The 15223-nt window shown below is 31.8% G+C and overlaps 1 protein-coding gene across 3 annotated transcripts in view; it reads right to left on the reverse strand.

Annotated features, from left to right (window-relative positions):
* The window catches only part of LOC133172760 (leucine-rich repeat serine/threonine-protein kinase 1-like), a 29806-nt gene extending 16337 nt beyond the window's left edge, over positions 1-13469 (reverse strand). For 2 of the 3 annotated variants that reach the window (XM_061307681.1, XM_061307683.1), the window contains exons 1-10: positions 13217-13469; positions 11531-11738; positions 6626-6802; positions 5906-6066; positions 5502-5722; positions 2580-2740; positions 2176-2339; positions 1793-1928; positions 516-669; positions 230-415 (exon numbers count right to left, since the gene is read on the reverse strand). In XM_061307681.1, the coding sequence (XP_061163665.1) occupies positions 230-415; positions 516-669; positions 1793-1928; positions 2176-2339; positions 2580-2740; positions 5502-5722; positions 5906-6066; positions 6626-6802; positions 11531-11738; positions 13217-13447 (1799 nt within the window). In that variant the 5' untranslated portion in view covers positions 13448-13469. The remainder of the gene's footprint in view (positions 1-229; positions 416-515; positions 670-1792; positions 1929-2175; positions 2340-2579; positions 2741-5501; positions 5723-5905; positions 6067-6625; positions 6803-11530; positions 11739-13216) is intronic. The other variant, XM_061307682.1, reaches the window with a different exon arrangement.
* Positions 13470-15223: the final 1754 nt, after the last annotated feature.

The following is a 15223-nucleotide window of genomic DNA, read 5'->3' on the forward strand; positions in this document are numbered from 1 at the left end:
CATTGGTGTCAATGTTTGTGGTAATTGAAATTTTGCTGGTTCATGGGAATGGAATTTTACGGATAAATTGTATAAGAGAGATTCTGAAACTGATATGTTGACAAAATTATCATTGAAGGGGATGATAATTCATGGGCAATGGAGATTGACAAAATCCATGAACAATTGTTCCCCATGAACAATGAATCCAGAGTATCTAAAAAATCTCTCTTTAATGTTAAACATTTACCTTGATATATCTAAAGTTTGCAGTGATACTAGTTCACAGACAGATGGAGGAACACAATCCAAGCAATTATCACTCAGATTTAACTCGTTCAGACAGTGAGCCAAAAATGATGGGAATACAATTTTTGCAGAATCATTTTCAGCACTTGTAGAAGTTCGACTCAATCTTTTTGGCAGTACATGTATTCTGGAAGTGAAAAAATATTACAGATTAAGACAAATGAATTAGATGTACTAAGCTGATTCGGGATGAGTATTTTTTCTTAAAGACATATTTAGTATCCTACTTGGTCTTTTGACTGGGAATGGGTGAATCCCCTGTAGGGAGCCCCAGCCTGTTGCCACTGAGGTCCAGTATCTGTAACATTTTACAGTCCCATACCTCCGGCCTGTGCAGGACACTGATTTTGTTGTTAGATAAATTTAACACCTGTAGACAACCTACAAAGGAAGAGAGACTACATTTATTCTATCCTCTCTAATAATGCTTTAAAAAAATTACTGTAAATGTGGAAATTTTTGTGTGGGGGTAATTCAAGCTAAATACGTGAAATGAAAGATTTCAGGTAAATATCCCCGTGGTGTACCAATACCTTTAAGTATATTTAGTTTTAACAATACATAATTCAGGTATTGTAATACTGTTATTTTTGCCCCATGTTATTTTTGCCCTTACTCACTTGTGAAAAATTGTGCCCTGTTTTAAATTCACCCAGTCACAGTTCTGTTTACGAAATTATATTGTGTTCTTTGAATTCGCCCCATTTTAAATTCGTCCACCTGTGATAAGGGTGAAAGGGGCGAAAATAAAACAGAAGCAAAAAATTCCCTGTATACAGTAATGTTCTTACTTCTAATTTGCGTAATTAAGAATGCACATAAATATCCACATTTATAGTACATGTATCTAGCACTACATGCAGCAGATATTGTAGACATACATTTTCCCACATGGGATTAATTTATGCTATGTACGTGGTCATAACCTTTCTGCTAAAATTTCTAACAGCATTCTTAAACTGCATTAAAAATATTCAATATGGCAATCCATGAAATCTGTGTAATTTGCTACAATGTAACAGCAAATCAAACAGAAATTATGATTCCTCAGAATTATGACTCCACGGAAAAAAAGTATGTTTACAGTATTTAATTAAACATGATAAAGATAAACACACTATACTATCAGGATAGTAATTTGTTATATGTATTACTGAAATATGCTATAGGATAGTCATTTATTATGTTTAATTGAAATTAATGTTGTGCTGTTTTTCTTCGGAATAAAATATTTTTTTGCTTCAATTTAAGATCTTTAAATAAACACTGTAGATGCAGAAATTTTTGTTGGGATAAAATTTCATTGTGATCTAAAATAGCTTAGTGGAGATTTAATTTGATGGTTTCAAGAGACCATACTCAATATATACATCTAAAAATTTCGTTTGTGATTTAATTTTGTTGAAAATTGTTAATGACAAAGGAAACAAAATTTCATCCCCAACAAATATTTCTGCTTTTACATTAAATAATTAATTTTCATTTTATACATGTATCAACATACATAATTTGACCATGCTTTCTGTCATTTCCTCTAATAAGTTGAAGTCAAGATGCAGCTTTTTTAAAGTTGCACACCAGAATAGCTCCACACTCGGGGCAAACCGGAATATTTCATTATGAGAAAGGTTTAATGTGGACTGTAAGTAAATAAATATATATATATACATGCACATACATGTATATAAAATGAATCAGCTTGAAGTCGAGTTTAGGTTTCTCATCAAAAGTATGAATTAATATTTTCTGGCATGGATTTATACCATTAATAAACTCTCCTTTACAAATAAATTCATAAGCAATGTTGTTATTCTGTGATTTTTTTTTCTATAATGAATTTGTGCTATAACCCTGACAATCATGCAGGATATATTTCTATCTATTTACCAGTTTACATTCCCATGGTGACGGAAAGGCCACCAGTTTATTGTTACTGGCGTCCAGTTCTACCAGTCCGGTACAGCTGCTGATTTCTGTCGGCAACATTTCTAATTTGTTATACGAAGCATTCAGGCAGCGTAATTTTGTACAGGACCACTCAGGTTTCTCAGCTTAAAGCGAAAAAACATTATTATTAAATTTTATAGAAACATGAGGCTGATCGAGGTTCTTGTAAAAAACCATCATACATTATATCCAATTTTCTTCAAACACACAACCAAAGATGAACACATTTTATCTTGAAACTATTATAGAGTACAAGTTTTTCTCCTCCAGGACATCAAAAAAAGATACACAGACAAACAGACAGACAATGTTGTTGAAGTGTATTAGTAAGATAAAATATTTACTATCTGCTGTCAGCTTTTTCCAGTCGTCATATCTCTGGTGTGATTTCACCAAATACTTCATTCTATTGTGCGCTACATTCAAATACTTCAGTTCAGGTAGTTGAAAAAGTTCATAACACAGTTCTTCTAACAAATTTTCCTGCAGGAGGACATTTTCTAAACTAAAATAGACAGGACATTTTAATAGATTCAGTGCATTAGTATTAGTATGTGGTAATTATATGAATATCTTGTTCAAGGTAGATAACACACATAAAAAATATCATTTTGAACAAAAGCTATATTCATGAATAATTAAGGTATTATCAATTTAAGAAATAAATAATCTAAGGAATTGTTGAAGAATATATCCCGATAGTCAAGAGATTTTGTTGGCAAATAAAAACCGAGCCTAAAGGGCAAGGTTTTTATTTGCCAACAAAGTCTCGAGACTGAGAGGTATATTCCTCAGCAATTCCAACTACGAGGGAATTTTCTATTCTACTAGGGCGAATCTTTAAACCTCTGTATAGAGAAATGCAGAAGCTAGATTTGGACTTCATCATAAGTGTCTTATGACGTCACAATTGAATGCTACTCCTCGTTCATTTGTATCTCAAGGATGAGAAAAAGTGCAATGTAATCTGAACTCAAAGTAATTTTTTCCACCAATTTGCATCACAATCAAAAGATACCTCTATCCTTTTCCTAGTGAAGGCAGTCAAAACTAGAGGAAACTGATTTAAAATTATCAATAATTTGTTGATATGGCTGTTGCATCTCTCTGATCTTTGCAATAACCATAGTAGAATATCAAATAGGATACACCATTTTGAAAATATTTAATATCAAAAGCCTAGCTATGATTATTTCATCAATAAGAAGAATTTAGGAGTATAAATTCCCCTAATGATCTTCATTTCATTTCATTTCACTCTAACCAAATGAGGTAATGCAAGATTAATGATAATTAATTCAGTTGTCCAACAATATTGTCCCTGCAAACGAACTCATCACAAAGAGTTATTCACCATTATTTGGACAAATTTTCTTTTACTTCTATTTATACCAACGTAGTCTCTGGTTACATAACCATAGGAAATATCCTACTGTGTAGACTCTTTATTCACTGTTATATTTAGAAATAGGATCACTGTTTCACAGATCTAGAACATATATAAAGTGTACGTATGTGCTTTATTGGAGTACATTCACTGCTGTGAAATTTAGACTAGTCATTCATAATTTACAGTATATAAATATTATATAACCCTTCAGTGTTTACACATATGCACAGGAAGTTCAGTCTTAACCTGCATTCTCTGTAGGCACCAAAAAATTTTACTAATAATAGGGCGCATGTCTCTGATTTTGATGAACTTTGCACAGGTGCGTCTTGGTAAAAAAAAATTAAGTAAATATGGTGTCAGAAGTTTCACTTGTGCACCCAGTCTTACCAAGATGCACCTGTGGTGCAAATATAATTTCATAAAAAATCAGAGATTTTGTTGTTCCCAAAATTTTTTGGTGCTTACAGAGAATGCATGTTAATATACATATGCACTGACTGAAAAATACTTGAAGATGTGAGACCATGCACATGCCAATAGTCTGTTGGCTTATATATATGATGTAACATCATTTGAAACAAATGTGCAACAATTTATTAAGCTTATTACATCTAGAGAAACGACTTTCAGAGAGTCTGGCAGCTAGAACACTAGAAATTCTGCCTACAGACAATCTAAGCTTTCCTCTATGATTATTTTTAGAAGTTATTATACATTTATATGCAATCAAAGAATAGCATATATTCCAGCTGTCCCAATCTGTATATGTGCATGATATCTGTTAATTTAAGTATCTAGGAAAATAACTATCATAACAATATCACAAAGAATGATTGATTATTTTAAAGAGCTATAAAATAAACAGTCTCAAAAAGTGTATTTTTCATCTTTAAATACCATGAAATTCAACATAGCAAAAATTAATCTTGACTGTTGTTTGAATTTGGGGAAATTTAAACAAACTTTTGAACACTTTTCTGACTCAACACATACAGTGTCACACTAAATCCAGTTTCACGAATATGCACCAAAGCAAATTCAAAGACAAACAATTCTAGTGAATAATAATTAAGATATGCAAACCTGTTGATGCACACTGAGTGATTTATCTAACATGCACATTTATGATCTTTGTAATTATATACATGTAATTTCACTTGTACACTTTTTTTTTCTTTCATTTTTTTTGTATGAACTTTTTCTCAAATCTTTAAGTAAACATTTTGAAGATAGTGTAAATGTGTTGTTTGTGCAAAATTTCAATCAGTTCATGTACATATTTCTCACCATGTGTAAGTTTCCCACTGCTTGCAATTTGTTATTTGTTGTTCATTCAGAGAATACTTTTGACGCAGTTTTGCATATATTACTGATCAGAAAGACTCATGTCATGACTGATACATTTCTGTCAATATGACTAACTAAAAATTTATCTTAAGGCCATCTTTAAAAAATTGTTTGGTTGCCCTCTCCCAACCGACTGGCTAAAAATGGCCTGACTCAAAACTTTTTTTACCTCCAGGAAGCCATTATTTTTTATACATTCTGGAAAATAGAGTTTGAAAAATCAGCATTAAAATTTTAAATTTTCTGAGAAAAAACATTTCTCACTTACCGTACCTACTGACCCAAATTTTCCATCCTGAGTCAGGAGAGGGCAAACAAACATTTTTTTTAAAGTTGGCCTAATATCGACAAATAAAACAAAAAATCCTAACTATACATGCCAAATGAAAGAGACAGAATGTTAAATTGTTACTCCAAAGCAAGATATCTATCACATAACCCCATATAGTTGTGCAATGCTATGCTCAAAATTCCTTTCAATGATCTAGCGAAAACTTATTTAACATAAATGATGAGAAATCCTTACTGAGAGCACTGTATTGCAGAGGGACTTTCCACTTTGAAAGCAGTAATTTTGTTAAAGGAGGCATTAAATATTTTGAGGGAGGGTAACGACCAAGGGATTGCAGCTGGCAGTCGTCTAATATTGTTGTTGCTGATGTTGAGTTCAACTAAAATGTTTTTATAGTCAGACAGCCAATGTTCATGAAAACCTCCCAGTTCTTTGTGACTGTAGTTGGCTATGTGCTGAAAATGTAAAATTGGATTCCAGTTTCATTGATCATGGAGAAGTATGTACCCCTATACAAAAAGTTCAACCTTACAATGTATCATGAAATAAATGTAAACCCCTCTCTCTTTCTCTGTTCTCTCTCTCTCTCTCTCTCTCTTAGGATATTATTTGAAAATCTTGAAGAATGTTGACAGTACCACTAGGTCTTCACTGTAGCCCTCATGTGTATATTCCAGTTGCTGTTGACTGATGCAGTTCTTCACCAGTTTACCCGAGATCTCAGGGAAATCTTCTATGATTTTTTGGGTAAGTTCTGCACCAAATCCCACTAACAACTCTGTCACTTCCAGATGATTTCCTGTTATAGAAGAAATGTAAATCATCATGTTTCTGAGCATTTTAACCAATGACAACTACTTCATGAAGCAGCCCCTACCCTCAGATAATAAGCAGGTACAGTAAAACATATTCATAGTGCACATTTACTAGTATATTGGGAATTCATGCTTTTCCTATACTTGGATGTGCTATGATGAATATTGTATTGAATATTGTATGCTAAGGTAAATGTTGTCTTTCACTTTCACAAAAGTGTGCATTCCTCTATTTGTCAGTTAGTCTGTCTGTCTGTCACAAAAGCTTAACCTTTGTCAAGAGAAGATAAGGCTTTTACACTTAACATAACATAACCTGTGACAGAGCTTAGAATTTTTGACCTCATGTCCTTGACCTTGAAGTTAAACTTACTTTTCAAAAAAAGTTAACCTTGGCCATAGCTTTTGTACTAATAAGACCCGAAAACAGGGAACCACAGTTCTCTGAATTTGCCTGTTACCCACATAAGTACGCAATCCACTCCTACCTATAGCTGTATCAGGATAAAATCTTAAAATCAAATGCCTTTATGAAGCACTAACCAGCACAAGCTGCATACAGGGGAGTCTTGTCCATAGAAAAGGAGCCACTGCGACAGTAATAAGGGGGGTGATTGATGTCCATTTCTGGGGTCAGCCATAGTCGGATGATTCTCTGGTTACCACCCAAACAGGCTGCATACAGGAGACAAGTCCTTACTCTCAGATCCTTCACCAACTCTGTTAATTTTAATAGAAAATTAAATATCTGTGTACAAGACAAGCCTCTGAAGAGCTTTTGTCTAGTGATAACCTAGGCTTAGCAGGGTTACACACTTTGAGACATATGGTGTAAAAATTGCACAGTCAAATTTCAGCATATCTCTAACTTTGATATCTCAAATATCTTGAAGTGAGTTTAAAGTCCTAACCATCTTGAATCCTCAGATATTTCAAAGTATTTTCTTGTTTACATCAAGTTTGAGAGCACATTTATTTTTCACTGTACAGTACCCATATACATGTATGTCATGTTTGTCATTATTCATTTTACTACATAATCAAACTATTGTCTGCAAGCTTCTTAAAGAAAATCAAAATTTCAATGTGACAAAAATTTTTCTATAACATATCTCATTTCAGTTAATTGAGACTAATTAATTTTTTATAAAATGTTTTATTGATATAATTTAATTCCTACATATGTAGAATAATCCTGATGTATTCACTATAAGGAAATTTAGCTAGACACTTAATAAGTTTATAAGTGTAAAAAATTTAAGAAGGAAACAAATAAGATAAAATTGTATTTTTTTTTCATATAGAACTTTAATTATCATTTCCTACAGTTCTAGTACATATGCTTTTGTATTTCATCTTGATTGCATATAGACACATTTACTTCAGTTACTCTATCTGTTCAAAGCATGTTTCCTTCAATTACACTGTCAAAAATATTTTGTCCTAATTATTCCATAAAAATTACCCAGTCAAAGCATGACTGTCAAAAAGAGGTTTTGCTTCATTACTCTATCAAAGCATGTCAGTATCAATCAGTGTGTCAGGGCATGTTTGCTTCAATCACTCTGTCAACACCTGTTTTATTTAATTATTCTGAAAGAGCATGTTTGGTTCATTACTCTGTTAATTTAGAGTAACTAAAGCATTTGTACTAGAACTCTTGGAATTACTCTCTCAAAGCATAATTTCTTTAATCACTCTGTAAAAAGGTGTTTATATCAATATTACTTTGTCAAAACATGCATACATCATTTACTCTGTCAAAGCATGTATACTACAATAACTCAAAGCCTGTTTGTTTCAATTATTCTGTCAAAGAATGTTTATTTCAATTACTCTGTCAAACCATGTTTATTTCAATTACCCTGTCAAAGCATGTTTACTTCAAATACTCTGTTAAAACATGTTTACTTTAATTACTTTGTCAAAGCATGTTTTCTTTGATTATTTTGTCAAAGAATGTCTGCTTCAATTACCCTGTCAAAGCATGTTTATTTCAATTACTCTGCAAGAGCTTGTTTACTTCAATTACTCTGTCAAACCATGTTTGTTTCAATTACTTTTTCAATGCATATTTTTTTCAATTACTTTGTCAAAGTAATAATATGCTCCATTTTTTTCTAAGTGTGTCTGCTTCATTACTCTGTTAAAGCCTGTTTGTCTCAATAACTCTGTCAATGAAATATATATATAGTACCATCAGATGTAGACGTCACGTGACGCATGGTGAGAGTACATGGTGTTTACGAGGTAGCCGATTCCCGTACTGTATATCAATAGAAGGTGTAAATTACTTAGTACAAATAACTGTATATTGAAATCTTCTTATGAATATTTATTGTATAATGCTGAAAATAAATTACACTCCAAACTTAACTGGGCAAGGGATGTTAAAGATGAGTTGTTTAGAATGGGACTTGGGAATTTTTGGATCAATCAAGATTTTATTAATCCAATACAGTTTATATCTTTATATAAGGAAAGACTGTTGGATATCTACCTTCAAGATTGTAATGCCTATTTTGAAAATTCAACAAAGTGCTTCTTGTATAAGCACATTGTGTGTGATAATTTTTCCAAAATCCATGCATATTTGACAAAACCTATTCATTCTAAGTTAAAGAAGTATATTACTAGAATAAGGCTTTCTTCCCATAGCTTAAGTATAGAAACAGGAAGATATCAGAAAATAGAAAGAAGTAATAGAATATGTCAATTTTGTAATGATCACCGTATCGAAGATGAATATCATTTTTTGCTTGAATGTCCTGTTTATGATTCTTTAAGAAGAAAATATATCAAACCATATTATTTCAGATCTCCAAATATGTACAAGCTTACTCAGTTACTCAGCTCTCATGATGTTGGTGTTTTAGTTGGATTAGGGAAATTTATTTTTCATGCATTGATATTAAGAAATAATGAATAATTTAATTTATATGTATATTATGTATAGATATTTTTCATGTATAATGGAGAATCTAATGCTTACTGTAATTGTTGGTGTTGAGGAGTCGGACAGATGGACACTAGGGGTTCCACCCCCCCCCCCCCCCCCGTAGACTCTCGCTATGCGTGTATAATTATGTTAATTTTGTGTAACTGATGGGCCGTATGGCTTAAAGCTGTTTAATAAAGAATTATTTACTGTTCATATACAAGAGTAAAAGTAAGAGAAAATGCTTTAAAAGCTTAATTAACTCATAACAATAAGACTTTCAAGTCTTTAGAGCAAGTAAGCTGAACACTAGAAAAGTTAATAAAATAGTTCTAGTATATATTAAAGATTAACAATTGCTTCAGCACTTGCAACCAGCAAATATTTTAGATTATGAACCCTAAATCAAGCATTCTGTTGGAAATAATTTTATCTACATTACATGCAGTAATCATGCAATTATGGAATAAATATATGCAGCCACTTCTGTCTGTTAAAAGTTTCTGTCACAATTTGTGTCGAAGCTTCATACTGTGTGTCACTAAACTTACATAAAATCTAATCTATAGCATGTTAATGTCCATGATTTAAAAAAGTATTATACTCTGAATTCAAGATGTCATATTCATAGTCAAAATTAAAGGTACTTAAGGATTTAAGACATGAATGTGTACAATGTACACATGTTATGTTATATGTTAAGGGGTGTTAACCATGTCTCCATTTTGATTAAAGGTGGTGTCATCAAGGTCATGAGTTTTTATTACCAGAGATAAACATTTGGGGATGGAAAAACATAATAACACCTGCAAAACTAAATATCAGTTATCAATGATATTACCATTTGGGTGAAGCTGGGGGTCATGTGATTAGGATGTGGGAGTTTGCATTGGCCGGGACTTCATTTCTACCAGCAATTGATAACATGCATTATCTCTATCATTTTTATCACTGATCAATTTTTTTATCATGATTTCTACTTTTTATTTTTATCAATTATTTCAATTACAAGTCTGGATCCTGAAGAGGGTACAATATACTAGTATAAAATTTGCAAGATTTTACCTGCATAAAAATTCTGGCTGATGGTAAAGAATTTTTTTCCCATTTTTTTATTTATTATTTTTTTTTTTTTTTAAAAAAGGACATGCATGTTTGAATGAACAGGTGTATGACTGACTTTTAATGCCACCAGTTACAAAGAAAGTGTCACATTAAAGATTCTTGTACAACGGATAAAGACACGATTTTCAAATAAATACGAGTAAATGAAATTGTCAGTTTTCCATAAGAATTAATTATCATTAAGATTAGGTTGGTTTAAGCACTGGGTAAATTGAAATATATAACCAGCCATAAGAACTTCATTTTAATTGCACTGATTATATGCTCAACTATCATGTGCTCACAGTCAATTCAAGCAGTTATTGACCAGAATTGATCTTCTTTTAAGTTATTGTCCAAAATACAAGTATCAATAAACAATTCTATTTTAAGTGCAGAGAAAAAAAAAGCAACATTAACTCTGCATTATGTATGAGCTGCATTTGTTATCTATAAATTGAACCATAATTGCATTAGCAGCACATGATCATAATATAGCAAGTACATAGAGGTAATTGTTGCCAAGGATAGTGGGGAAAGTTAGTGCATATTTTCTTCTAATGGTTACTCAGATATACGGTAAAGGTCTGTGTAGGGATGTTTACAAAAAAAATAAATGAATAAATGATTTAAAATAAATTTATAAAGATTAATCCAAGCAAGTGTAGATTAATGTGTCATTCCTTTATGTTATTATTATTTTTTTTTAAAAGGCATGCAAACCTTGTGGATCCTGATTCACCACTGCATGTTAAAATGAGAACACTCTTTAATTGTATTTATTTCTAAAAAAATTAATTTTCATTCTATTTTGAAATTAAAGTTAAGTCAATGACAGAAGATTAATTTTTTAATCAACATCAAAGTCTAAGTAAGATATCTATTTTATCTACAGCAAATAAATATTAATGCATGTGACATACATAATCAAAGTTATTTTCAACTTATTTCAACAAATGTTACATATTTACATGCAGGTAGACATGCTAGAGGTTAAAGGTTATCTGTTATAGGACAAGGAAGCTAGCTTAGTACAATCAAAATATCTAGGTAACCATGTATTTAAACTGTTAGCATGTGATTGGGTGGGAATTGACCCATTCAAATGTCAGGTTTCATGTTTACATCTTTCTTAATTATGAAAATAAAGCATTTCCTTCATTTGCTGGATGACCTTTGACTTATCTCTGAAATTTACAATTTTAGTCTTTCAAAAAGCATGCAAATAATATAGAGATTCCAATCAAACCAAAAAGCTGTAAATGCTCAGAAAAAGAGGATGGTATATATCATAATATATACCAGGCATATTTTTAGTGTCATTCAATTATTAATACATTTTACCAATCAAGTGAAGCAACAAAGAAATTTTGCAGAGCATGCTAACAATTTAAATTGGTTCTCACCCAGTGGTGTTGGTATATTAGACATACTTGGCTGGTACAGAAACAACTTTTCTATGACTCCATAATGGCCATATGCTGATGCTAGGTAAAAGGGGGAGTTGTTATCATAAATAGGCACTTCTTCTGATTCCAGCCATGCCCCCGCATCCAGCAAAACTGGTACCACCTGATCTGTTCCATGCTTGCAGGCCAATTGCAATGGTGTTCCCTGAAATTTTGCATTCAGTTTTATACAACTGGTATGCCCTTATATCTTAGACTCTACAGTGTAAAAAGACCATGATGCTCAAAGGAAATTGTTACAGCCAAAAAAAAAATAATAATTGTAATAAATTGATAAATTTAAAAAAAAAGTTTAAGAAGCCAGTGAAATGTCTTTTCATCTTTTCTTAAGAGGAAAAGAAAAAGTCATAGCGGTGAAAATCCAAGATAGCTAGACTTCGATCTACTTAAAAACTGCCTTCATACCTGTAAGAAGTAAAATCTGTAATGTTGATGATTTGGAATTTTTTTTTTAAATTATTTAATATCTAAAAATTATGAGTGATTATCAGAAGCTAATGGTGACAATGTTGGCTTTTAAAATAGCAATTTACTCTAAATTAGACAAAATACATGTAATTTGCACCAAATATGGAGATAAACTTCCCATTTAATCAAAATCCATTGCAGGGTTCTCTTGAATTAAATATGCTGATGTTAACAACCATTTGAAGAAAATGATCATCAATTTTGCTCACTGCTCAGGTAAGCTAATCCAATGATTGTTTAAAAAATCAAAAGCTTCCAGAAGAGTCCTAATGTTGACTCAAGAGAAACTGATGATGAAATATATACTGTAGACATAGTCTTTTCCACATGGGATTAATTTACGGGTGTACATGGTCACAAATTTTCCACGGAAATTTGTCACAGTGTACTGAATGTGAATTTAAGATATACAATGGCAATCCATGAAATCTGTGTAATTTTCTACCCACAGACTGAACAGAAATTGCGATTCTGCGGAATTACAGTGGCATGGAAAAAAAAGTACACAAACAGTATATAACAAGTTTTTCACAATATATACCCATCTTATTGTATTTTTAACACTTAAGAAATAAATAACAATGCTGAAAAGTTCACTTGAAAATGATCATGGTTAGTCACAATTATGAAGCATGAATGGCTTCTCGGTAGATTTACAACCAAGTTCATTTCAATGTGAACTTTTTGACATTGTTATTTATTTCTTTTTTTTTTCTTTTTTATTTATTTTTTTTTAATTTGTTTACTTTTATTTTATATATTTACATTTGTGGAAAACATTAGAATAGAAATATTACATCAATCACATTGCATTATATTGTAGTCTGGCATGTATGTAGTAAAAACTCAGTTATACAGAACTCACTTATAAGGAAATCTCAGTTATATGAAACTTCTTTCAAATCCTGTAAAAGCCTTAAATTACTATGTTCCTTAAACAGATATAAAGAACCTCAGTTGTAAGGAAGTAAAATGCAAGATAAGTGACTTATCCTTATAACTGAGTTTTACTGTATGTTGTGTCAAGCTTTGACCTACATCATGACCTGACCTCTTGACCTTGAGAAAGTTCACAGAGCAATGAAGAGTTTTGCTTTCTGTAAGTTCATATAAGAAATAATATTTGCAATTTAGATATGTAAAATTTGAACTGACCTCATCACTTGATTGGTTGACATCGACACTGCTGGACTGCAGAATGGCCTGTATGACATCACAACTTGATCCTGGGTGTTTGCAGACATAGTGTATTAGAGGCAATCCATCTACAGTTAGGTCTGAAACCTCAGGTGAAGATCTAAGAATTTCTTTGAGGCTCACTGAATCATTGTCTAGTATCGCTGTCTTTAGTTTCTGGATGATATCACTTTGATCATCCTTTTCCATTATATTAGTTTTCTTTCCTTAGCTGTCAATTTAAAAAGTCATGGTTGTATTGTTAAGTACATATACTTCCTTCTGACATACATGTACATAATATGAAGATTATGGAAGAGCTAGTTTATTATAAATCATGTAATTAAGAGTACATGTAATTATAATTTTATTGCTTATATGTCCATTCAAGATCAGAGCAATATATATAGTTTTAACTAGCATGCAATTTTGGTCAATTTAATACTGTAGCACATTTTATATTCTAAACAGGGAGAAAAAAAAAATTAATATTAAACCTGATATAAAATACAAATAATTAGACCAAGGAGATACAACTGCACGCAAGGTATTACAAGTAATAATTCAATACACAAGTGTATACGGAAAAATATTCACCTTACAATAAGATTCATATCAGATTTTGTCTTGTACATGGGAATCCCCTTTTCCTAAATTTTCATGCTCTGATTAAGAAATCATTCCAAAGAGATAGATGAATAGACAGGTAGACAAAACAATAAATGAATAGGAAGGTAGACAAAACACCTGGAAAACATAACTTCCTCCTTTGAAGATATATAATTATTCGTTGTTATAGAAATTGAATGGACATTTTTAATTTTCAGCTAGCTATGTAATCCAAGTTTCATGATCCCTCTAACTTTGCTTGCTTTATCAATCCACTCAGGTTACAGAATTTTATCACACACTAACTTGATATCTTCGGTTGGTCAGCTGGGCAGGAATTAACCTCTTCACAATGGACATAAAACAGAGGGTATTATCAAACAAATTTCACAGCAGTGAAATTGAGGTATCAGTGCCCTTCTCTAGTTACCTTAAACATGGGGTATAAATGTTACTTAGCCTAAAATAGGACATTCCTCTGGTATTTATATGGAAACTTCAGAATTAAAAAAAAAGACAAAATTGATTTTTAGCTAACTTGTGAAAGAAATAATTAAAAAAAAAAATAACATTTTTATTGAAATTTCAGATTAAAAAAAAAGGTTGTAACCTATGTAAAACAAGAGATCCACAGGCCACTGTGCTCACCTGAGTAACTTAGCCTTGCTGTTCTCTAAATTCCCATGAAAAATTGTGACCCCATCCTAACTCTAAGGGGTCTCCGAATCCACACAACATTGGAAGAGGGGTTTCAACATCAATATGACTAACATGACCTTACTGTTTTGGAGAAGAACATTTATTTTTCTGTATACATGCATTATGTAAAATCTGATCCCCGTATTTAGACCCATGCTAACCAAGGACCATAATTTGGGGAAAAAAATAATCCACACAACTTGTGAATGCTTACAGTTAATGATTCTATTCAAATTCTTTCTTGAGAAGATTTTTAATGATTTTTCCCTATATATTCCCATATAAATTGTTATCCTCTATTATTGTGGTCCCACCCAAGGTTTCTTTCCTTATAAGCACTGATTCAAACAAAATCTGAGGATGCTTGCATATTCACATCACTAATTATAACCCTCTTCCTTTTACATGGGAGTATACAGGAAAAAATCTTCTATATCCCCATGTAAACCTTTGCCCCTCTGTTCTCGTACCTCCCTTCTCTCTGGTGCCATATGATTTGAATAACTAAATCTTCAATATCTTAGGAAGCTTTTACCTAAGTTTCATCATTTTTTGAAAGGAAGATTTTTTCCTGTATACTCCCATGTAAAAACTTGTATCCCCCATTGTGGCTCCAACTTATCCCTGGGGGTCATAATTTGAACATTATCAGGAAGCTTTCACCTCAGTTTCATCTCT

This window comes from Saccostrea echinata, unplaced genomic scaffold, assembly GCF_033153115.1.
Source record: "Saccostrea echinata isolate AGI-Se365-2 ecotype Australia unplaced genomic scaffold, CSIRO_AGI_Sech_v1 ptg000002l, whole genome shotgun sequence".
Classification (NCBI taxonomy): Eukaryota; Metazoa; Mollusca; class Bivalvia; order Ostreida; family Ostreidae; genus Saccostrea; species Saccostrea echinata.